The sequence below is a fragment of the Crocodylus siamensis genome, chromosome 10 (genome assembly GCF_052110815.1).
Source record: "Crocodylus siamensis isolate JL-2025a chromosome 10, ASM5211081v1, whole genome shotgun sequence".
Taxonomy (NCBI): domain Eukaryota; kingdom Metazoa; phylum Chordata; order Crocodylia; family Crocodylidae; genus Crocodylus; species Crocodylus siamensis.
In genome coordinates, this window is record NC_143404.1 from 1,352,068 (window position 1) to 1,378,054 (window position 25,987).

A 25,987-nucleotide genomic window follows, 5' to 3' on the forward strand; every position below is an offset into this window, starting at 1 on the left:
ATATTAGCTAAGGTTCTGGCCTAATCTAATTATAATTGGATTCTTTTACAGATTTAAATGTAGGCAAGTGGAATATGTCACCCAGTAAACTCCTGATATGTCCTAATGTGCTAACTTTTTAAAAGGGGCGGAAATGTGGCTCACAAGTGCAAAGTGGTAGGAAGTAAATGTCACCCCCCCCCCCGATTTCACAGTGCATTCTGCCACTTGCACCTCCGACATTAAAATCCTTTTCTGAAATGTTGTCCCCAAAATCTATATCAGATAATCCCTACTAATAGATAGAAGAATTGATTCTCCTGAGTAAGCCTTCTGAAAGAGCTAGCTCAGTGATGTCTATCAAATGTCTCAGAATACAATGTTTAGGCATTGACAATGCAGTTCCTATCAGATTCTTACTATATTCACTGAAGTCCAGGCCCTCCAAATCATTCAAAACATTCGTATTTTTCCCATAAAGGAACATTGACATCTTTCCAAAAATCCAGGGGCACGGAGCGAGTGCAGTAGGAATAAGAGGAACAGTGCTGCTTTTCTGCAACTTTCATCTGCAGCTGTTTTTAAGGCATAGGAATGTTAATGCTGCTGAGAGTAGCTGAGTAAGAGCTATCGGGAAATCTTACATATGCCAAAAGGAAAAACAAACCTAGAAAAACTCATTAGACTTGAAGACTAACATCCGCTTCAAACTACCACAGGTGCCAACACAAATAGTTTGGGGTAAATTTTCTAAACAATGTGCATGAGTTTCATTACCTGCTTTTGCTTGGCTTTGAAATAGTACATCTGTAGGCATCACCCAGGCATGGGACTTTGTAAATTTGTTTCCCCACAATGCATTTTCAAATGAAAGTAGCTGTGACAACCCTTTGATGTAATGGTTTAAATAGAAACACTGCTATCAATAACATACTCAGCTGCATTTGTGCAAATGGGGAAAAAACCTGTTTCTTGACTGTAAATGAGACACGAATTGGGTGCAGTATAATCTTGTGGGAGTATGGCATTCTGGTGCAAGAAGATGGCTGGGTTTTTTAGAGCCCCTAGGTTGAAAGCTGATAAGTAGAATTGAATGAAGGCTACATGAGTCTGACTTACCTTGTGTTCTAATGCTTTTGGAGATTGTAAGAGACTGGGGATTGAACTTCTCCTTCGTTGGAGGTTTTCAGGGATAGGCTGGTTTGTCGTCTGTCTCGGGTGGTTTAGGAAGACCCCATTCTGCATCTGTGCAGAGACTTGGACCAGATGAGTCCTGAAGTCCCTTCCAAACCCATGACTCTATGACTCACTTGGGTGACATAGAGGTTGCCTTGGGAAATCAAACATGGCATGGAAGATTGGGTTGCATAATTAAAGAGGTAGCTGTTGATAGACTGCTCGCTGCCCTTTGGAGATCAGTGCTAGAGCTTTCTCGACAGTGTGAAAACTCGCTCCTTTTCTTGATCTTGATGGTGTTTCAGACAACTGGAAATGCCAGAGAATTTCTCTGCTTGCAAAGAAGATAGGTATCTACCCCCTTTGGGAGTCTTGACTGTCAGCTCAAGTGCTCTAGGATCTGGATAGATGAGAGTTTGATGGATCAAAAGATTCCAGCCCTATGATCTCGGTAGATGAGAGATTGGGTTTATGGATTAAAATTTGACGTGCTGAAGAGCTTAAACATGAAGTTAAATATAGCTTTTGATGTCCAGTCATCTCTGTTTGCAATAAAGAATAAGGTAGAAGAGGATATGACGGGACAGGCTATGATGTCGCACTGGTGGAAATTGTTCTGGTGACTTCAGTAGGCGCAGGAGTCGATTGCCACCTGAGTAATTTCCTACTACATGTTCCTCTCCATCCACCTTTTCCCTGTTGATTAGAAGACCTAACATAAATGATGACTCCCTCCAACCTTAGCAACAGAACTATTCTCATGACTTGGCAGATACTTTGGTTGTTGATGCCAGACTCAAATATCAGCATATTTCAAAGGTCCCACATTACTGCCCATCGAGACCCTGCACTCCTGAACTTCAGCATCTTTACCAGCATTGTTACATGACCAGCCAGACTCCACCTGAAATGCAGAGTAAAAATCATGGGTGCTGAACCAACAGGAGATATAGATAAGAAGTTCAACTCTCAAGGACAGACTGTTGTCTTTAATTTGCTTTATTTTTCTTAGCAGAAGTATTTGCAACTCTTTGAACAGGATATTGTTTTCTTTATCAATCTGAATTTATCACCTTTGTGGTTCAGAGGTATCTGAATCATTGATTCTCACCGTTAATGGTTAGGTGCCTGCTTGCATTTGCACTTTGGTGTTTGTTCTTTTTGTTGCCTCATATCAGCTTTCCGTATTTTATTTATAAGGTCAGCTTATTACAGAGCAGGTGGTAGGGTCATTTAGTGCCTTAGAGTCTGGCTGTGATCCTCAGTTGGGAAGGGGCCTGTGGAAACTTAAGTGTTTAACTCTGAGAATAAATCTGGTTTGTTGGTATCTGCCATCTATTAACCCATGACACTGGCATGGCACATTTCCATCTTCTTGCTGATTATTAAATTGTTATTATGGAACGTGGACATCGTCCACCTCAGTTTGTTTGCTCACCACTGAAGTTTTAATTTCTATGCGAGTGGTGTCATCTTTTGAAGGATCTCTCCTGCCTCTTTACACTGTTATATTTTCAGTAGTTTACTGTGTTTGCTGCAGATTACATATCTTAACATTTCAATTGCTTATACAAATGATTTTCTTTTTCTAAATGCCAACACTGAAAGCAGTACGATAAAACAAGATGCACCGTGTACATTTGGAGAGAGATGTTTTCTTCCTGGATACCATAAGAGATGGCCGCTCTTGACTGGGTTGACCCTTTGGTGTCTGAATTAAGAGTTGCAATGCTCTTCTAACAGGCAATCCCAGTGGTTCTTTACTAAAACTTCATTTTTCATTGGTATTCCTTGACTGAAAGTTCCCACAATTTTATCTTTATCATTAGATCATGTCTATTCCCCTATGAAATGTAGTGCCTATGCAGGCTATAAGGAGAAGTCTGCAGACTGGCAATAGTTCTAACCGAGACAATAGTACCCATTGACCAAGACAAAAACAAAGTGAAGCCAAGTATTTAATATTATAGTTTTGACTTGACATTTCAGAATGTTCCTTTTCAAGGGAAAATATTAGCTAGGGACTTATTTTCAGCATTTTAGCATGGCATGTGAAATTCTGGTACCAGTGCCCATGACATGAGGAAGTTCGGAGGCAGAGGCAATAGGTCAGCGATGAGAGTCAAGGAAGTATTAATGACATCATCACCCCTAAGCACTCTCTCAGAAGATGAATGAGCTCTCTCTTGTATTACAATGCTAAAGAGCATTAGAAGGTGATATGATATCGAGACAACACATAAGATAAATGCTTCGCAGTTTGCTAGAACAGCTTTTTTTGCCAGAACATAAATCCTTTGGTGGACTCGGGAATACAGCGTGTGGTTGATGCGCATCGTGTACAGTGGACAGCTCCTTCGTGACAAAATTCATTTAGTTTCAATGAATCCCTCAAATGTTTCATGACTTATTTAGATCCAGCGTTTTTTAGAACTCTAAAAATACCCTAAGTATTCAGAGCTCACTTAAACCCACAGTCCACATTGGACGACATGCCATATTCTTTACTACTCACAACATTATACGTGAGCAAAAATCAACAAGAACGGGAAGCCTGTTGTCTTTAAAAGTGGCACAAAATATAGCCATCATGATGAAATGCAATCCCGGTGAACCGTCCATGAAAAACATTTTTCATTCGGCAGACAAGTGGTGCAGCAGACAAAGCACTTGGCTTTTAAATATGAGATTATAATTCAGTTTCAAGTAAGTTTTCTGGTCTTGATGTATACCTAGTGGAGAGTTACATCACAAATGGAGAAAATGAAGTTGGACAATCGCTGTAGTATTCACTCTAGATGAATTCTGCCAGAAGTGGATTTAGTTTGAATCTAATTCTCAGGGCTCCCAAAGCAGAGACCTTCTGGTACAATAATCATTTCCGTCCTTCAGTTCCATTGGACATGCAGCATCACGGCAGACTTTGTTTCCAAGCTTCACCCACTGCTGCTGTTCGCGTTTGAAAACACCCACTAATATTTTAAAGAAGAAAAACAGCTGAAAATGCCTTCAGTTCTGCCAAAAGTACTGAAGAGTATTTTTGTTTCATGAATTAAGGGGAAAATGCATTTACATAGTTCCACAACAGAAATCAGACTGCAATTTGGGTGTGAAAGGGGTTAGATAACAGAGCTGCATGCAGTGGTCTCCCATAATGAATTTAAATATCAACTCTGCCTTTGTTATTTTTTAACAATCGGTTATTTATTATTTTTCTTAAACAAAAATTGTGCTCCCCCCTCCCCCAAAGAAAATACAAGGCAAGGAAATCCTTATATTAGCACAGGCTAATTGCTGCATATTCTTTTACTCTGCACCCAGAGTAGGGAGATTTTCAACATAATAAAAGAGTGAATCTTTTCTGACAAATTTCTCATAAATTAGATATTAGGTTTAGTCAAACTCTCCAGAAATATTTGGGCTTGCGTATTCAAATGGAAGAACTTTTATATGACGGCCACTTTGTGCTGTGATAATCTACATTCCTAAAATGGAAGCAAAGAAGAAATTTCAGGGAACAAAAAAGTATATGGGACAGCAGCTCCTGGCATTTCTTTTTATAGCCTGCCAATCTCACTCACGTTTCAGCGTCCGGCTGTCTGTCTATCACCACCGTGATCGTACCATACAGTATCAATTGGATTTTAAAAGACATAGATCTTTTATATTAGCTGTCCTTTTTTATAATACCTTTTACAAATTTAATCAATGCATTTTAATATACTATATACTTTAAGTGCAATATACAATAAATATTCAGGCTTCATCTTAAACATGCTTTAGCCTTTAAATTGTTAAAACTGCAGTGCCCTTTCAATCTACTTACATAATGTCATAAAATATACATTTCAAGGTAAATGAAGTCAGCTACTTCAATTTAGTCCCTCAAACTGGTAGTAAATGAGAGGTTAACACTATGGTGCCAAACCCATTATTGAGTAAATTTAGCACCTTGGACAGCTCTGTAAAATCTTTATTGCTTTCCTGACCTGCTCGTCATGTTCTGTCTATGTGTTCAGTGGCTCTCAGCTCTGATTGAAAGGCAATATATTAGATCCCGAACACAAACATGCTCGGGGGCTGGTTCACTGGGAGCGTAATGACATGGAGGTGAGAACAATTTTCTGGTCACCGCAATCCAAGCACCTTGCAAGGTCTGCTGCTCTAACTTATAGAGGACTTTGGGGGCTCCTCTGTTGTTGGAGTAATAACTACCGCTCCCGCAGTAATTTCAGTGAAGCTGCAAAAGTTTAAATTGCATTAAAAAGTTAATGTATTTAGAAGTAGACATCGCGGCATTTTATTGTGCATTTTTAAGGCTGGTGCGTTGCCATAAAAGCTACCGCCAGCTCTGGAAGGAAAGATAACAGTACCTGAAAAAAGAGTTTTTGTGTAATGCGCACCCTGTGTGATCTGAAAATGTCATAAACAAGGAAAAGCTTTTATTGTGGGAACATGTTGTTTAAGAAAGCACAAAACTCCAGTTTACAGGCTCTGGAAATGTTAAAAAATATAACCGGTAACTAGCTGGAAATGTTTAATGGGACTTTTCAATCTATTCCACAATGGAAAATTAATTTTATTTGCATGAAGTATGATAAGGTATCCAATAATCTGCAATCCCTTAAAAATAGGAATATGTTTTCAGATTGTTTGTAGCAGCTTTATGGGCTTTTTACTCCTGTGCTTTTTCTTCAGTCTCCTTCCAGACTCACTTCAGTGTGATTTTAGGTCAGCACTGCATAGATAATTAAGATTTGTGGGGTGAGGGGAGATGGAATAATTTTAATACTTTGGGGTTGTGGCATTTTAAACTAACAATATTAAACAAACAATGTGTGGATCCTCTACCAGTCCCTGCTTTTTGAATTAGTCAAATATGCAGAATGACTACTTTTCCTTAAATGAAATGAATCCATGTTTGCAAAGCCAAACACCTGCACAATAATGCTTGATTTAGAAATACACCTAGTGCAGGCTGGAAAAGACACAATTTGCCAAGATGATCTTTTCCCCTTTTCTTCAGTTTGAATTTTTAATAGGAGGCAAAAAGGGCTGGGCTGGGAGTTGGCAGTTTTTAAATGGCTCTTTCAAAGCAGCACAGCCTGATTCTGCATAGGAACAGTATATAGTCAGTTCATCTGCTATTAAATTATTAACTGCTGCGGTCAAAAAAACACGGAAATGAAAATGCTGTACCTGCCTAACTTCCATTTTTTAATGTATTGATTCCAAATCCATCAATTATATAATGCACCTTGCATCATGTGTGGAAAATAATTGAAATGTGTGTTCTGAAAGAGGAGTGGAGAGCAGCTTAAGGCAAGCCTAAATGTTTACTGGGAGTACAAAAATCCTCCATCTCATTTTTGAATTTAGGACATTATATATGTCATAAGTAGTTACTGCAGTATGACAACTATTTTATCTTATATTATGGAGAATTTAAAATTGAAAAAAATGCTAATATGCATCTAAAAGCTTGTCATGTGAAGAGTTGTTCGAGGATTTTTGAAGAGGTTATGGTGACAGCAAAATGAATGCAATTATATCTCTATTTTCTGATCAGAGTCTACAGTATATGAAAATTGAGCATTACTGCTTCTTTTTGGTATAAAATATCTCTATTGTGTAAAATATTTTAAGTTAAACTTTTTTAACTTTATACAAAAGTATAAAGACCTCAGAATTGGTGCTACATTTATTTTTGTAAACTACTTACAGAAATATGTACTTAGGTAGCATATATCTATAGTAGGAAAAAACACTCAGCTGCTGGTAGGGAGAAATATACTGTTTTATTTTAAAGAAATTATGCAGGGGTTTTTTTCCAGGCCAGTAGATATCTGCTGGATGCTCTGAAAGGGTAAGAAGGGAAATTGCATTTGAGCTTAATTTTGCAGCTCTTTTTTTCCAGTGTCCTGTCCCAGTTGCTAGAGTGGATTTCTTCATGTTCAGAAATACAGACCAAAGAGGAATAGCATTACCCAGATGTCAGAGGGAGATACTAGAGGGAGTAACAGAGCTTGAGAAAGGAGGAAAGGAGACTTCTTAGTGGAACTGGGCACAGAGATCACAATCTGAGTGCACAAATATGGTGATGGGAAAAGGGACAAGCAAAGTAACGAGAGGTAGAGAGGTGCCCAAAATTCAGAGCCAATGCCCCACCTCTCCTATCCCCTGCTCCCATGCAGGAGATTCTTTGAGGCGTCCTTCCACACTACACGTCTGTGCCTTTATGTTGCGGTGGTTTAAATGTGCTTGTTTTTTTAACCTCCTCTCCTGCATCACTCGCACATGCACGGTTTTAGCTCTGACCCATCACACCCCAATGCAAACCGCACAACTTGAATGCTACATTACCAGTAGCACAGGACTGATTAGATATCCCTTGAATGTGGCCTGCCTGAGAAGGTCACCATTCCTGTGAAATGCAATTAAGAACAAAATAAACACATCTAAGGGATTCATAACAGGCTCTGAATGACATTGATTGCTGTAATCTAGCAAATGACCTCAGGATTGTATTCTGCAATAAACCTATGAGTGGTTTACAGTGCAGATGGCAGAGACAATTGAGTGATGTATTTTGTTTTGCAGCAACGATAACTCTCACCTTTTGACTTGATTAAGCATGTGTGCGAATAGGATGAACCAGCGATTTAACATTGCTCGGTGTTTGCGGAGCGTTGTTTCACTAAGGGTTACCTGTTTGGTGGGGGAGCGGAGAGGAACCTAGAGCAGCCTCTGGAGCAATGCAACGATTACAATGAAGTGCTTTTCTTGCATGGCCTTGATCAAACTCTGAGCAGCACCTCTGTTTTTTCTGTTGACAGGAAGTGATATTGAAGAGAGCAGCTGATTTGGTAGAAGCTCTCTATGGTATGCCACATAATAACCAGGTAATTGCATTTATATCAACCCCCTCAAACCTGAATACGCTTCATTCTGGGATATGCCGACAACTTGAGTGGGGAAGGAGATGCATAACTGTAATGGGGAAAGAGGGCGGATGTACAGAAATCAGCTGTTTGTCACCTGCGGAGGCTCTTGTCTAATGTCACCAGCATGTGGGGGGAGTGGCGGGGAGTGGCTATGTACTGAGGATGCTGGGTTTCTTTGTGGTTTGGACTTTTATCCACAGGAAACCAGACTGGGGTTGAAATGTCCAGCCTTTTCCCACAAACATGAGCATTTATCATAAAATGGTATCAACTTCCCATTGTTAACAAGCTGGCTGAACTCAACCCACTCACTTAGAAACAACCCATCCTCTGTCACACCTAGCGCGTGTTTGGTTAAGTAGCTTTCCTGTGTCTGTTGGAAGTCACTTGCCAATCCTTTTAATTTATTTTTCTTTCCTTTCCCTGTCTAGGAAATAATCCTGAAAAGAGCAGCAGATATTGCAGAAGCACTGTACAGTGTTCCCCGCAATCACAACCAGCTCCCAGCACTTGCTAACACGTCCGTCCATGCAGGGATGATGGGAGTGAATTCCTTCAGTGGTCAGCTAGCCGTCAACGTCTCCGAAGCCTCGCAGGCCACCAGTCAGGGTCAGAAGAAGAAACACCTTCCTCCTTTCATGTCCTCTGAGGTCTAGGCCTATTCAGAACAGCATAAACTTGTCTTATTAATGTCAGTAGTCCTGAGCAGATGCTTACAATTAAGCACATGATTTCAGGCTTTCCTGAAAACAGATGATTTCCTGAATCCAGGAAGGTATTGTCTTGCAATAAAGGAGTAGCTCTCTGTATCCAGTTGAAGTTTAGCTTGGTCAGCAGTTCAACATGGAAGCTAGTTGAAATATTTCAAAATTTTGCCTGGATTCTAAAAGCAAGAAACAAAATGTAAGAAACTCTCCCAAAGGGATATAGAGGTCATGTCCCATCAAGTAGCTGTATAATGAAATTAAAATTGGGACAACATTTTACATTCAAAAATTAAGAAGAAAATTGTTGCAAATAAAATAAAATCATGTTTCCCTCCCCTCCTGATGTGTTCTAGCAGTGTAGAGCACAGTTTAGGGGTAAAAGGCAGAAAAAACCATTTCTATCATACCACAATATAGGTATAATTTTAGACCATAACATGCAATCCACCGATGGAGCACATACAGGCAGGAAAATTGGGATTTTATCTCTTAGAAGTGCAAATGCCTTTTGACTCAGATTCCCTATTCCCATCTCTCAGAATTGTCTAGGAGTTCAGAATTGGGTCTAGATATTGAAATTCAGACATCCTGGAGCTTTGGGGAACTCACTTGTATATTAGCACATACATCGATCTTCCAAAATGACTAGACAGACAGGGGTCTTGGGTTAAATGTGATACATTTTATGAGACCCATTAAATGGTTGGAAAAAATGTTCTTTGTAAGCTTTTTGTACGAACACACTTCTTCAGGCATAGGGAGAGTCTGATGGTGTTTGTGTGCTCTTTCGGGTGGAAGAGATGTTTAAGCCAATAGGCAAAATGAAGGTCTGTGAAAATGCAAATGCACGGCAGGGAAGATCAGAGGGGATGGGAGTTAATGGGTGTCAGACAGGTAGGTAGGATGACGGGGTACAAAAAGCCCCACAAAAGAAGGGGATGTTGACTGGTGATAAAATGTAGGTGGTAAAATGTAGAGAGGTTACCTGGGGTTATCAGATGGCAGGCAAGTTTTATATGCTGTAAATCCAGTGTCTATATTTATTCCATGATCATTTGCCTCCACTAGATTTATGCAGTGGAGTTCGTAGGCTCGTCTATGAAAGGTGTTTTGTAAATTCTCTTTGGGGATTACAACAGAGAGACTGGAGACAGGGGTTGCCTTGTGAGAAATGTGCACCCACAGGTAACGTGCACACACAAACACTAACAGACTCGCCCTGTGCCTGAGGTGTTTGTGCCCAAAAGCTTGTAAAGAATAATTTTTCCAACCATTTAGAGGGTCTAATAAAAGAGATCACGTTTACCCAAAGCATCTAGTCTGCCTATGTCCTTAGACCAAGACGGCTACAACCCTCACCCCCAAAGTGACTACTCGGTACTTCTTGAGACATATTAACATAGTGTATAATTTCATCTTAAAATTGCTTTCTTTTACTACATCACTATATTAATACACTATATTACTATACGCTGTATTAATATGTCTCTACTTGAGCATCTAAAAGCACTAGTCACTTTGAAAAGGTAGGACAAACATGCACGCTGATTAGTCCATCTCCAGTTTCCCACTGATGGGCCCTCAAGAGTAAGTTGCTTCTACCAGTTGTCTTAGGCGAGGAGGCCAGGCTTTTGTTTGCTGCTCATTCAGAGTCGCTTCTTGTGTTACGCCCAATCTTTGAATGTATTCCTTTCTTCCCAAAGGTTTTACTCGCAACTCGAGCAGCGTGTCACCGCACGGGTACGTGCCAAGCACCACCCCTCAGCAGACAAACTACAACTCGGTCACCACGAGCATGAATGGCTACGGGAATGCCGGAATGTCAAATTTAGGCGGTTCTCCAACCTTCCTGAATGGGTCTGCTGCCAACTCTCCCTACGCCAGTGAGTATTACATAGCGCTTGGGCATTTTGCACATTTCCATTAGAAGGATGCGGAGACTTTTCTGTACCACTCGATATTTAACTTCTATTTTGAGCACCTGAATCTGAGCCTGGACTTTTCTCTTGTCCCTAAGGCACTGACCTTTGGAGTACTTTAAAGACATAAGTGCTTAGACATAAGCTCTATGCCACAATTATTTCTTGGAGACAGTCATGCAGAGCTGAAAAAGGATAAGCTTGCCCATGATTGGGGTTGATAGTTTCATAACTTTTCTTGCATGGTGTAAATCAGATGCAGGGTCTGACGCACTGCCAATTCTGCACAGTGAGGGTCACATAGAGTACTTAATCTTGGGTTTTGTCAAAGCTTGTGACCGTCTCTTGTTACTGGGGGAGAAGTTTTGAAATGAAGCACAACCATCAGGTATCAAGATAAGGAAAAGAGAAGTTGCTGCAATTTTGGTGAGGGCTGACGTTCTCACAAGCATGCCCTTAGGATGGTTTTGAGGGATCTGTGTAAATAATATGGTAATTTCGCTTGAAGCAATTAGGAATTGTTGTGGGGCTAAATCTTGAGGTCTCAGTACTGTTTCATTTTTCAGTCCTATCTTGCTTTGTTGGGAGTTTGGACTGTGAAGAATTTAAACAAGGGTCTCAGCATTTGGCTTGCTTTTATTTAGCATTTACAGAGAGCCACAAAGAGACAAACCAAGGGAAAGCAGATTTAGCTGTCCTGAAGAGGTTGCAGTCTAGGGTCCCCATCCAGCAAACATTTATGTGCAGGATAAATTTTATGTACTCCATGGATTGAAAAGGACTGCTAACCTGTGTACGCTTAAGCATGTATGTAAATGCTTGCAAACTCAGGGACAATGGGCTGGAGCCTGAAAATATACCAATCTGAATAATCCTTACTTATGCGAGGAGCTGAAACTACTGGGATCTTCCTGGGACCTTCGACCTTTCCTACTCATACTGACTGGTGGCGTCTCCCACGAGTAGTTCCAGCAATTTTAATGCCAGTTCAAAAACTAATGGAAGAATCAGGCCCGTGAGTTTTGCTGGGAACAGATCCTAATATGTACTGGATATATGAAATGTGAGCTATATCAAGGCATGCCTTTCTACAGCTACTGTAACTTCATAAAAGCAGTTAATTCTGTTGAACTGCAGAAATGAAATGAGACCATTAATGATTTCATTTGCAAATAATGCCCATAGCTGCTAGCTCGCCAATATTTAGGGGAAATGCTGCACCCACACACACGGTATTTTCTAACTTGGGAATCTCCAGCCTGTCATTACTTTCTACCTTAATAACAGAGTAATCATTAATGTTACAAACGATCTTACTTATTAAGCTGAGTTTACTATCACAGAATCCCTGCTCTCTGAATTCATAATCTAACATGATTGATGAGACGTCTCTTTTTGGAAGCAGATGCCTGCAATGCATTTAGAGCACTCCAGCAATGTGTTATTTCATATTTATGAACGAAACCATCTTTAGAATAACAGTCGGCTTCTCAGCCTTTGCTATTTCTATTTGGGGAGGCTTTCTTGGTAGATCTGTCATTCTGCTAATACCTAATCCATTCAATCAGAAAATGTTTCAATCATGACCTGAAAATTAAAAGGTGGCATTCTTAATTAAATCAATAAACTAATTGCTGTATAGTAGCAATTCAATTTAGGTGCTTTGATTGCTCTCCCTTAACAAGTCCTTGCCGACGCCGAGTGACTTCAGACTCAGATTCTATCTGTAAGACTGTGAAACTTTGAACGTTTCGTTTTCATTAATTGATTTCCTCCGCGTTAGCAAATATGATATCAGATTCTTGCCCATGGACTCAAATGGGAGGATTTTTATCAGCATAAATGCAAATAAAATAATAAGCCAAAGCTCAGCTGATTAGAAATTTCTTCCTGTGGTATTTAATTATTCATAAGTCGCTCGCATACGTAAACAGTTTCTAAACAAAATCAGAAATAAAATGAGAGTCTCCTAATGCTGGTGGGTCCTTCTGCTCTCCAGAGCCAGGTGGGGAGCAGCAAGGCCGTGATACGCAGCGCTCTGGCTGTGTTTTTAGGGAAACAAACTTGCTCCAAACCTGCTTGACAAATGCTGAAGTAAAGACTTTAATTGCATTATATAGGAAACAGCAGGATTTCAAGCATACGTGCATTCAAAAATCAAACCTCCTGTGTGGCGGCTTTGCAGTTGGAACAGTCCATGTTAATTAGCCAATCTTAGCATATAAAATTGATCCGAGAGAGGTAAAATGGTGGCCCTCGTTTAAAAAACAACAGTGTTTACAACTTTACAAAGCCTGAAGAAACCGGTGCATTTCTTACTGGACTGCCAGGTGCGTCGCCAGGTCTTCCCTCAAGGTAAATCAGGATAGCTCCCCCGGAAGCAATGAAGCTGCAGTCATGTATACCGGTGAAGGATGTGGCCCCTGGCTTTGAAGGGCAATGTAGAAAGCGGCGTGTCCAGACTGTGCTCCCACCAGATCCTTCCGGGGGGTTGCCTTACTTGATCAACATAAAACCAGGTTTCTGCTTTAAATATTTTAAGTATTAGGCAAAATATATTTACCAGTGTTACCCCCACTCCCTTCCCCTTTACACTCTGCCCTCTCTCCTTGCTCCTGCCACACACCAGGGCAGAGACGGAATAGGAGCGACACAACTCCGGGACACTGGAGGTCCTCGTGGAAGGAGCCTTTCCAAAGTTGGGAGACACTTTGATGCTAGAAACTACCCTGATTTCAGGTGTAAGAAAAAGAGGGAATAGGAGAGGGTGAGTTTGCTCACTGGGAATGGAAAGGAGGTATCTGGGAAGTAGGATTTCCAGGCATGAGGAGGAGAGAACATGTCCAACAAACCATGCTGCCATAGCGGCTGTCTCACGGGATAGCGACTTCTGGCTGCTTACAGCTGGGCTGTTTTTCACAGTCCGCTGAAAGTCACTTTTTGCAACTTCAGAGGACCCGTGCCTGCCCCTCCTGAGCCAGAGCCCAGCGTGAAAGCCGAGGGACTCCTTTCTGTGGAGTTCCTCTCCTGTCTCGTGCTAGTTCTCATTCGGCCCCAACCTCCACAATGGGAGTGAAAGGTTAAGAAAAGAAAAACTTGCTTGTGCCATGCCCCTGGATCTAGACTAAAGTCGTCTGGGTGCAGAGTCGAGATCCTTGACCTTCTGTGGGTTTGTGCAAAACAGTGCAGGCCCATTCCCTGCGCACAAGCATTGCTAGGAAGGCTGGCACCACTGCCCAGGGCTTTTCCAAATCGTGCTGCAGAGCCAGGTTTGCTCTTTAAACACGGCACTCGCCCTTCAGTGCTGTGACCTGCAACCCATCCTGCGCTGCTGCCTTTCCTCTCCCCTTCCCAACCTCAGCTGAGATTTTCCAGGTACCAACATGACCTGCTGCTGATGCCAATCGTTAAGGTCATTTAAACGAGTATTTTAAAGTGCAAGAAAGTGCTGGCAAAAAAAAAAAAGGGGTGAGTTTATAACAGCACCAAGAACTGCGAGTCGTGAGCAATTACGCATCAGCCGGGTGAAGGAGTTTCCCGCTGCTGATGGCCGCGCGCTGTGGACCTGGTTTCTCCTGACTCTTGGAAATCAAAGGGAGATGTTCCCATTCAGCAGCCTTTTGAATGCAGGCCTTATTCACCCCAGACCCAGGAGTGTTGTATTTCTAGTGCCTGCTTGCAACCTCGTAGTAAGAACTGTCTGCTCTTGGTCTTTCTACCTCTAGTTGTGCCGTCCAGTCCAACCATGGCTTCCTCCACTAGCCTCCCCTCCAACTGTAGCAGTTCCTCTGGGATCTTCTCCTTCTCACCAGCCAACATGGTCTCAGCGGTGAAACAGAAGAGCGCTTTCGCCCCTGTCGTGAGACCACAAACTTCCCCTCCTCCCACCTGCACCAGCACCAATGGGAATAGCCTGCAAGGTAGGTCCAAACCTCCATGGCCATGGAGATGGCTGCTCTTGGTGCCGTGAGCTGGCGGCACCAGGTTGTGCGCAACCTGCCGTGCCGTGAGCTGTTGTCCAGGGGGATGGGGCTGGCCGTCTCTGTCCTCTCCTTCCCGCCTGTAAAGTGCTTGGATTCGGCCCGTTCCCTCCATGCCTTGCAGACGCCCGGCCCCCTCCCCACACACGCGCTCTCTCTCTCTTTCTAACAATACTAATACTGCTGCATTGAGATGCTGTGGCTCTTAGGCCGCAGATCTAGTGTTTTGATAAAAAACAAAAACAAAAAACGAGTAATATTTCAGCTTACTAATACCATCCTTTTTCTTTCTTTCCTTTCTTATTCCCTGTGGTCGTCCATTATCAGACCAGTCTTTTGTGGACTCTAGCAAGTACTCCAATGCAGGGTCTCTCCAGGGGCTGGCCTTCTCCTGAAGTACGTCACTCAATCTTCCCTTCCTTTTCTTTCTTTTTTTGGGTTTTTGTTTTTCCTTTGTCATAGTACAGTTGTGCAGAAAACCGACTGGCTCCACAAGAGCTCTAGTGCATCATGGCAAAGAGAGAGTTGCAAAGCTTGGCTCGAGCCTTTTGCCTCGAGTAAATATACAAGGCATATTCCAAACTAATAAAAGCATATCCCACTCATTTTGTACTGGGGCAAACATTAGCTAGGAGTGATTAATGTACTGTCTGTAAGCCAATTAATCTCCTAAGTGGTGGACTGTCCCTCTGAAAGCCTCTTCAGCTGTTCTTAATAAGGGAGCTGCTTCTTTCCAGTGTCCCTTCCCCTCTGATTCAAAAATATTCCTGTTGTTTTACTAAAGTATGTCTTCGAGAGCTATTGCAAGCTGGTGAACAAGAGATTAAGCCAGGGGACTCTGCAAAGAACACAAGCGTCTGCTTCGTTGTTCGGTTCAGCCTGTTTTGCACCCTAAAAACCCTCCTTTATAATTCCCACACTCCTGTGCTGTCATGCCCTGAGAGAGACATACATTTTCAGGCTCACTTAATTTGGGGAATTTCCAGGAGCAGATGCAGCCAGCTGCCTCGAATTGTGCTAGAGGTGGAAAAGTTTTGTGATGCGCGTTGTGTTCGAGGTCTGTTTTCCTTCCCATGTGCCTACACAAGTCGTATAAGGAGCTCCGAGCCCTTTCATCGCTAAGCCCCTTTTGGTAGGAAGTTGCTCTTCTAAACATGCATGTAATGCTCCAGAAAATCTGCGTGGTCCATCGTCCACCGGAGGAGGAAGTCAGACTCCCAGCCATAGCCGAGGTCGAGTCATTCAATGGGCTCCCTGCGTGTGTGGAGTGGAAAAGGTTCATTCATAAAAACGGGAATCTGTTACCACTACAGATTGTGCTCAGTGCACTTCAGGCTAGTAAATGAGAGGTATGAAGACTTCCGCTACAATAAATTGTAATCAGGCTGGAATTCAAGAATAGGAGATGTCCCTGCAAAGCCTCCTCAAATACAGGTCGGGTGCCAGAAACAAAGCATGGTGAGGTTTTTACAACAGCTGGACCTAGATGTGCAGGAAGTGTGGTACGTTTTAAAATATCCAATCTTGCCATAGCGTGACAGCTTTAAACAGTGTTTCTGTGCAGCTCGAATGATTTAGTCTCCTGAATAATACCGAGAGCTAAGAGTTGTCTACTTTTAGCTTTTCAGCATATTTGTGATTCTTCCATCTCCTCCCCTCCCCTCGCCACTCTCTGGAGCGGGGTGGGGGAAAGCGAGGCAGCGATGGGAGAAGGCTTTTCATTTTGCCAGCCGTGGCGTTCCAGCGTTCACACGCCGTGTGATGGAAAGCAATTATGGAGCGACGTTCGAGCGCTGGCCGCAGTCACGGCTTGCCTGCTCGTTGTGCCGCATCCAGATTTGCAATGCCCAGAAAACGCACCGATCTCAGCATTCCCCCTAATTTTTATTAAGCAATTCGGTTTCATAATAGGGAGCGAGACGCCGAGAGACGGTTCATTCGTAGGGCACCGCTGAACTTCGTGGTGAGTTCGACACGCAGCCTTTAGCCCCGTACCTTCTGCCACTACCCGAGGCATGCAATAAGCACTCTGAAATGTGCTGCCTGTTGTGTCTTGGTGCTTAAATAAACAATCATGTATAAGGAGGCTGTCTTATCTCTCTTGGGCTTCTGGTTACATCAGAAAGCAATCAAGCTTTGCTTATGTAGCTCAGATATCAGCAGAACTCACTAGAACAACAGCCATGCTTATCTGTTGTTCTCTTTGCCATGCAGTTTTGTAAAACTTGAAATACATTATTTGTGTAATTTGCTGGCAGCAAATACAAATTAGCATGTGATGAGAGAAATAATACCCATTGATGGAAGGTTTTCCTTGCCCTCTCTCCCCCTGCGCTTCCCTTTTTGGAGGAGCTGTGATCTCATGCCTACAACATTTCCCTCTGATATCTCCCTTTTCAGAATCAGTAGCACGCCGCAGCGCAGAGACTGTGCATGACCCTATAGACGGAGCACTTAGGGAACAAAAGTAGCAGGATCTAAGTGAGGACTTGGCAGAATGGAAATACCAAGGCTTTTAGGCAGAAGAGATGTCATTTTGCCATTTGACTTGTAATTTAATTCAGAATAGCAGAGTTCGACGGTAATAATAATAGCAGCTCCTTGAAAACTTACTCGTGATGTACCTCCACGCCATTTTGCTTCCAGTGGTGCCAGGTGCCATTCTTGCATTTATCCAAGAGGCAATGTTAAAACGTCAGGAACCAGGGTGGGGTCTTTGGTGATGGGAGGTTTGAGCCCGGACTCAGAGAAATCAAAGACGTGAAGGGCTGGAGGGGACCTTGAGGGATCATCGAGTCCAACCCCCCTGTTCTGGGCAGGAATACCTCCCAAACGACCCCAGCAAGGCGCCTGTGCAGTCTCCTCTTGAAGACTTCCAAGGTTGGGGACCGCACCACCTCCCTGGGAAGTCTCTTGCAGACTGTGGTCATCCTTACCATGAAGAGTAAAAAGAAAGAGCCACCGCAGTCCTTTGCAAGGAGATGTGCACAAACCCTGTCCCGCTGCCCCAGGAGAAGGCTGACCTCCGGCATTCGAGCTCGGTTTGGACGCATCTCCAGACTTGAGGAATGATTGGAGGGAGGGGAGGTTATGTACCTTCTAAATTGAAAAACAAATTAGCTTTCTTTTCTGGGTCTGAAGTTTTAAAATGTCGATACCTTTAGATTAAAAAGTTTTAAAAACTAAAAAAGAGGAAAATTAAAATCCAGCTGGAATATTTGGAAGGGATCCAAATGAAGCATTTTGATTACACCCAGTGGTGAGGTTTTGGGTGGGATTTTGGTTTTGTGATTTTTTTTTCTAAATTTTGGATTTTTATCTCAATTTGGGATGGGAAAACCCAGAGCTTGTTCTTGGGGTTGGAGAGCTGCTTCCTGCCCGGCCCCACGGGGGAGTCGCAGGGTTGTCCCTGGGCTCCTTGTTTGCTCTGGGGAAGAGACGCCGTGCAGCGGGCCCGCACCTGACACCGCCAACCCCCCTTGCGCCAGCTCGGCTACGCTCGCTCTGCTGCAGGACAGGGATCAAAATCACAACTCCACCAGTTGCCCTTCCCTTCCCCTCCGTATCTTGCCCCTTGTAGAGGCAGAGGAGTAAGAGTCTACCCCAAGGCTGCTCTCACCCCTCCCTTGTAGCCCTGTCTGGTGAAAGCTAAGAATACTTCCTAGCATCTTCCAATATGTGTGACTTTAGACCCAAATTGTCCCTAAAATGGGATGCCTTTGGCAGGGAGGTTAGTCAGCTTTTCCTCTCCAGCAGACCAGGAGCAGTTGCGAGTGGTCCGGCCTCCCCCAGATCCGCCTACATGTCATATATTATCCCCATCAATTGTGACAGTAACCTGGTTGCCCCCATACCTGCTTCACCCCTTCCTGAGCATATCTTCACCTTCATTGAAGGGACTTCTCTGGGGAGGTGGGGATAAGGCTGGGGGGTGATAGCTAGTAGTCATGTTCCTTAACACACGATTGGAAAATGCTCAGATATGATGATGAACATGGTATAAAAAACACTAGAAAAGCAAAGTAAAGCTCTACCACTGGGGCTCTTGGATAGGCCCGGGTATAAATACCCACCATTATTCCTTTGGCACTTTCTAATTTGAGATGTCTGCCTCCTCCCCTAACACGTACCAAGGAAACAACCTGAGCCGTAACATTTGACTAGATTCCCCACCTTCCCCGTTTCTCTAATTGTCATGCCACCCGAAGTTAAAAAAAAAACATAAATGAGACAGCACTGTGGTCTGTCTGCCATTTTATGTTTGGAAACCCCATCATTCAAAATGGTCCCAAATATAACCTCAGCCCCTACCGAAGTGCCCGTTGCAGTGATCGGGTGTTATTGTACGGTTGCAATATGTCACCTCCCCTGCGAACACATGGATGCATTTTGCATTCTTGCCTTCTCCTCTCATTTTATTTCATTTAATCAATGCAGTTTACCCGAGCTGCTTTTCCCTTGCTGATTAGACTTGTAATTCTTGCACATATGGTGGTGTTTGTGGAGAAAACATTCCCCCCCTGCCCTCAACCCCAAATCTGTGAGTCTTTCACTTTGGCTCAGTTCTTATCAAATGATTGCAGCTGTAATTAAAGCACAATGAATTAGAACCAGTCCCAGGGCTGAGTTCTTCCTTAAGAAATCACTTGCCCAGATGTCTGAGATGGCAGGCAGCTCCGGTGTTTAAATCATGTGCCCATGAAGTGCAGCCACCCTGAAGTCTAGTATGCATTTTATATCTTGTTGCAAATAACCCATGCCACTGACATTTTAAAGATTCAGGCTTGTTATAACTTTTGCCATGCAGTTAAGTAGCTGCCTCCTGTAATGCTAGACATATTTGCGCTGTCCACCGGGTGCATCTCTGCTTGGTCCAGCTGGCCAGACGAGGAGTAGGCTCTGGTTAACAACAGCAGACAAAGCTGGAAGTGAAGCTGTGTAGGAGTCTGTGTTTTTTATCTGTAGCTATAGCTCTTCTCAAAACACCTTCCCTTTTAAGAAGGCCTGTAAACACTTTGGAAATTAGACTAGAAAGAATATTAAAGTAATATTATTGATTCAACTTCAAGCCACAAGCAAGAGGAAATTCTAAGTTGAGGCTCACGCTCGGCTCTTAATTTGCCTCTGAAGACACGGGGAGACCACAGGCTGAAGCCATGCGTAGTGCATACCCGCACAGAGGTGGAGGGTGGATCGCAGATTGAACAAGGGGCTTCCTCGGGTCTGTGGGCTGACGTTGCTCCCAGGCCCCAAGGAAACGCGTGCACAGCTCCCAGGCTTGAACACACAGCTGATACGGTGGGAGGAAGCTGGGTTAAGAGGAGAATATAGTGCATCAGTGTCCAAAATGTAATAAATGCATGATAACAGCTTTTATAAACGCTCTTGGTTTATGGGATGCCAGACGTCCGCCCACACAACAAATATCTGTTCCTAAAGCAAAAAACCCAAGCAGAATTTATAAAAATCTCCCAGTATTTTCCAAAGTTTAGGCTTCCTGAGCTTTGCCATCAGCACTCAAACTCTGCATCTAAGAGCTGAGAAGGAAGGAAGGGCCCCATTCTTTTCTTGGGTTGCTTATGCTGGAAAATCCGGCATTTATTCCTGATTTCCACCAGTGTAAGTGAGAGCAGGATCAGGGCTCGTGTGTTTAATGTGCGTGTTGTTGCATGTACAGTATGATACTTGTGTGCGAGTCCAGGTCACCGTTCAGATGAGAACGTGGCTTGTAAATGTGTAAAAACGGTGCATTTATTTGGTGAACTGGTGTCGTGATGCACAAAAGTCACTTTTTTCCTTTGTGTTTTTTTTCTTCCTCTCCCTTCCTCACCACAGCTATATCTGGCATGATTGTTCCTCCCATGTGAAAGAATTGCCTTGAAGAATTTTATTAATGAAGAGGTTGGATTCTGCTTCAGAGAGAAATCTGATACAAGTCCCCGAGTGGAACTTTTTACTCAGGCCTTTTTAAAAAATAAAAATAAAATAAAGAGGAATCTTACAATAACTGCAGATTTTTAAACAAAACAAAACAAAAATCACCATCCTTGCAAATCCTGAAATTAGCAAAGAATCTGCAATTGCAAGGTGTTGATTCCAGTTGTCCATCCCAAGTACTTGGGAGAGCTATTTATTCTGTGTTGATGGAAACAAAAATCCACTTTTTGGTTTTATTTTTTGTTTTTAAAGCTTGATTTAAGTCAACAGCCATTTGTCTTTTATAAATCTCACCATTACAAAGGGACACTAGAGATGAAACTCCAGGTTTTTAATTTATGACTTTTTTGTTTTCAAGCTGTGGAAAGGGAAACGAAGTGGTAACATTTATAACAACTCTGTATGGGACAGCATAGAAGTGCCAGTTAGTTTTCTTAGAGGAGTAATGGCTATTTAACGAGGGGTCGGCTCGTACTGGTGGCTCATCCAGGGGCGGCTTGCTAACGGGATACATTTTTCACTTCGAGATACCGCTCACTAGGTATCCGGTCAGGTGGGGCAAGGGGGGAAAATTGTAATCTCTGTCTTTCATATTGTAAATAATGTGACAAGCAACGTTGGGGATAGCATAGCCAAGGACGTGAATAGCAAAAGCAATCCCCTTCAGACCCTGAAACCCAGTGCCTCTGGATATAATGCTAAAGCTGCAGAATTAAACAAGCATGCTCTCCATTTAGCTTATATCAGGATCTGTCCAAATGAGCGGCCTCCTTTGAGTTTAGCGTAACCTGAACTGCGCATCCCAATCTCGCCTCATCTTTGCATAGCAAGCTGAAGACACGGACTCGGGCCATCCTTGCATTTGGGCGTTTTCGGACTCGTTTTCCTTTTGCTGTAGCCCGGTTGTTTGTCTGGGGCAAAACGAGGTTCAGCTCGTCTGCGATCCCGCATTCCCCTAAAGGCTCAGAAGCACGCCCCTTCTCGACAGCCTCCTGCTAGGATCCTTGCCGTATCAGTCGACCCGCTCGGTTTGTAACATAATCTATTAAGCAACAGGTAACTGCTTTTGAACAGTCAGTGGATTGAACATGAATTTGGGGGGCAGAGGGGGCTCTTACGAAGGTCTCAAGTCAAAACCATAAATACAGGAATTTTGCTATCATTATCTGGGAAGTGTTCTTAAAAATATTAGTCAAAGAGGCAGCAAAGCTCTGAAGATGCATTACCTGATATTTTTTTCTTTGCTGTTGTGTTTTGTATGTAGTTATAAATAATGTAGATTTTTTGTGATTTTTTGCCAAAGTTGTTGTTCTATTTATACATTTTAATGTCTTAAGACAGTTTTTCAATATCACAAAAAAAAAAGAATTTTACTGCATATTTTGCAAAAAGAGCTCACTACCTTTAGCTTGCACATACTTGCAAAATTAATTAAAGAAAAAAAAAAGCTTTTTTTGTTTTGTTTTGTTTTTTTGTTTTAAAGGGGATTTTGTAAAATATCCATATAAATAATGTATTTATCTTTGGAATTTGTACATTGCTTTTTTTTCCCATCCCCAGTTTATTTTATTGTGTATGTTTGCTATGTGAAAAGTGCTGATTTGTTTGGTCGCTCACCGTTGTATTAGCTGTTTAAATGTGATTTTAAAACATTTCATTTCTAGGTTTTTTTGGGTTTTTTTAGTATTGTTTTAAAACCATGCTTCCATTTTTTTATTTCCACCCAAAAGCCATCGTCTATTTTTGTATTATTTGTAAGTTAAGAAGTTTTTTCCAATATATGGCAAAAAGTAGCATATTATTCTTGTAGCATTTAGTTATGTAGATTTTAAAAATGTATCCTTTGCTTTTGAGGCTTAACAAAAACTAATGCTGTTTTACTCTTAATATGCATGGGATCTCTCCTCTTTGGAGTGACGCATTTTTGTGCATTAAATATGGGGAGAAACTTCATAAAACTCAATGAAAATACTTTCTTTCTTAAGTCTGCTTGTATATTTCTCTGTCTTTCACATAAATATAAACCAGCAGATTGGATGCCTTAACAATGCAAATCATATTCATTTCACTTGTACATTGTACTGTGCACCAGAACTGTCAATCATCACTAACATTCTAAGAAAAAAAGGATTTGAAAAGCACAAAAGAACTGTTTTGTTACCTTAAGACAATATAACTTTTTTCTAGTCAAGCAAGAAATCATTTACAACGATGCTGCAACTGTGCATGCTTCCTGTATGAATTTTGCAATGGTTTTCACTAGAATGTCACAGTGTGCTCTTTTTTTGGGGAAGGGAAGAAAACAACATTTTTTTTTTCGTGGCGAGAAAATAAAAGGGGGGAAAAAAAACTGGAAAAATGTGAGAGACATCAGTGTATTGCTTCTCTGTATTCCAAACAGTTATTCTAATTCACATAGTAAGCAACCGCACGGCAATGTAATCAAATTTAAAGCCATATTTTGTCCAGTGACACCCTTGATTGCTCTTGTAGGATCCATTCTGAGTTGTAGCTGTTTAGACACCCATGTTAGCCATCTACATTCGTAGCCCTTTACTTCACAGTCCAAAGATCCTTTGACAATGTGTATAATTTGTTTTGTCGCAGCTATTTATGGTGATCTGATAAAAGGGAATTTATTAAAAAAAATAAATCCCCCTGCAAAAGGCCCTCGATCTTTTACAAAGTAAAAGATGCCGCTCTTTACAGAATATGGCTTTAAGTGGAAACGTTCAAGATTTCAGTTTTAAAAGATGAAGCTTCACAATGACTGGAGTGCGTAAAGTATACCTATTTCCTCACAGTTGTACTAGGATGCCGCTAAAATGAAGTCATCTCTGAAACTGCTAACCTTTCACCTTCTTATCTAAATCTTTTTGAATAGACACACACACTGTACAGTTCTATTGTTAGAGAAACTAACTACTGTAGAGATTGTTATAATTTTTTTGCAGAAATTCAAGCTGTAAAAACTTTTCAACTTTCACAATATTTAATTAAAGTTACTTCCTGTCTGTGAATACAGCTCCTAGTCGTGTATTTATTTATCTGCTTCTGCTGGCCAACAGCCCCCATGTGTCATGGTTTTATATCCATCGCGGTATCACAATAGTGCCAAGACATCCAGAACGAGATTGGTATAGTTACTGTACAATAGCAACAGAGCTAGGAGGTATCTCAACTCCAGAGTGCTTGCAGTGTAAACAGACAATATTGGCAAAGTGTGGGATTAAAAAAAAAAGTTTAATCTCCCTTCTAGCTGAAGTACAAGGAGATCAACAACGACAGCAGGGCCAACATGTAGAAGTGAATGGGGTCTTTGCCGCTGGTTTCAGAGTGAGGCCAGTCCTTAAGTAACTTGTCTGTCATCGCAGGGGAAGACTGACAGAGTCAAGAAGTGAATCTCGCTGTCCCGAGTCGCAGCCCGCTGATAAAACCACAAGTCGAACCGTCTTCCCCATGAGGCAGATACGGGCTTGCATAAGGAGTTTCCATTCTGCCAGGTTTTCTTCACATTAAACCTCTGTCACCAACCAGACTAGAGTTACCTGTGTGCAACCTGGGTCTACTACGGGCATGCCCTACTGCCTGCATCTGAGTGGGGTCAGGTTTGCCCAAGGATCTGCATGCAACAGCGGATCAAACCTTTACTGATAAGAAAAGGAAGAGTAATAGTAATGATAATAAATTTTGGTTAAAAGAACACTAAAGCTGCAACTAGTTGCATCTACGACGTAGATGGCGGTATGTTTGGAAAGCACAACCCCAGATGGACGAGGGGTGGTTTGTTGCTGGCTAAGCTGGCTCGGATGGCTTGTTTCTCCAAGGTGCTGAGCCCTGGCAGCTCTCATTGCAACCAATGAGATGCAGCAGTGCTCAGCCTCTTGGCGAACACAGGCCACGTGTGTATCTGGCCTGCAATTGGTTGCAGAGTTTTTAAGCCAGCTGTCATGGTGCACAGCCTTCCCCAAAAACCACACAGCTGGGACCCTTCCTTTCCCTTGGATCCAGTGAAAATATCTTCATCAAACTGTTACTTTGGGGCAGGTCTCAGGAAGCTGGGTGGGATGAGTTCACAGGCATGACAGCGACTCCAACAAACCCTCTATCGACCCCAGAGACACGTGCCTGCACGATGACCCCCCTGCTAGGAGAAAATCCATCAGTAAGCTTTAAAATAGGTTACTTGTATTACCTGAAGAAAAAACATGAGCCCTGAGGCCAGGCTGGGCTGGTGGGGATGGCTGCGAGGGGCTAGGGATGCTCCCCATGCCAGCTTAGATCTCACAACAGGGTCTGCAAGATGAGGACGGGGATGGCTCTTGTTGTCTGTATGAGTGACATCCTTCATTGCCAGCAATGGTATCAAGGGCTTCTAAATGAATAAAGGGAGCTTTTTTTTCGCCTGAAACTTTCCCTGTTTTATTTAAGATCAGTGCAAGGAGGTGTCTCCCCACACGGCACAGCACATGCCTACTGAGCTTCGCAAAACCTCCCCTATTTCTGGGCCTTTTTCTCAGCCCTTGTAGCCTGGAGGCCAATGTCCCTTTCCCTGCTAAGACTTGTGCTCTTGTTAGGCATCTACGTCGCCCAATGGCACCCTGTTTGACCCCATGTACTGGCCTGAAGGGCACAGACACAGCTAAATGCCTTGCATAGCTGCAGTTCTGCTCTATGGAGCTGAATTTGTTCCTAGTGCACGTGCTCAGCAGTGCTGTGCTAGAGGCCTCAAGTCCAGTTTTGCTCTGCTATCAGTCAGACCTGGGGCAGGGGGCTGCACAGATATAAACCCCCAAAGTTGCTGGCAACCAAATCCCATGACTAGCAGCTCTCTTATGCTTGCAGGCCAAGTCGTTAAAGGACCTACTCAGGTTAGGGGAGACTGGGGCCCTAGGATCATTCACAATTATAGCAGGCATCTACACGTGCAAGTGTTAAAGCATATTAATGAGGTGTGTGGACTGACTTGGGACTAAAGGTAGTCCCAAGTCAGTCCACACACACAGCATTAATGCACTTTAACTAGTCACACCTAAATTTGCCATTTTTAATGTACATTAAGGGCACGCACATGTAGACACAGACCCTTAATGCACATTAACTTAGGCTAACATGCATTAAAGTGTCACATGTAGCTGCACCCATAGAAAATGAGGGTTGAAGGGACCTCAGAAGGTCACATCTAGTCCAACCCCCTACTCCAAGCAGGACCAGCCGCAACTACATCATCCTCAACTAGGTTTCCCTCTGGAAGGAGAAGTAGGGATTTGAACCTTTTTTGATCATAGGGCAGCTACTTAATTACAGGGCCACAGACAAAGTCAGGCTGAGAGTGCCTTCTGGTG

General features: G+C 42.7%; 1 protein-coding gene across 9 annotated transcripts in view; it reads left to right on the forward strand.

Annotated features, from left to right (window-relative positions):
- Nucleotides 1-23,662, forward strand: part of EBF1 (EBF transcription factor 1) — a 300,604-nt gene extending 276,942 nt beyond the window's left edge. For 4 of the 9 annotated variants that reach the window (XM_090020873.1, XM_090020871.1, XM_090020869.1 and 1 more), the window contains exons 12-16: nucleotides 7,992-8,057; nucleotides 8,531-8,708; nucleotides 10,510-10,689; nucleotides 14,451-14,645; nucleotides 15,033-20,534. In XM_090020873.1, coding sequence (XP_089876999.1) covers nucleotides 7,992-8,057; nucleotides 8,531-8,708; nucleotides 10,510-10,689; nucleotides 14,451-14,645; nucleotides 15,033-15,100 — 687 coding nt within the window. In that variant the 3' untranslated portion in view covers nucleotides 15,101-20,534. The other 5 variants (XM_090020866.1, XM_090020867.1, XM_090020864.1 and 2 more) reach the window with 2 other exon arrangements.
- The last annotated feature ends 2,325 nt before the right edge of the window (nucleotides 23,663-25,987 follow it).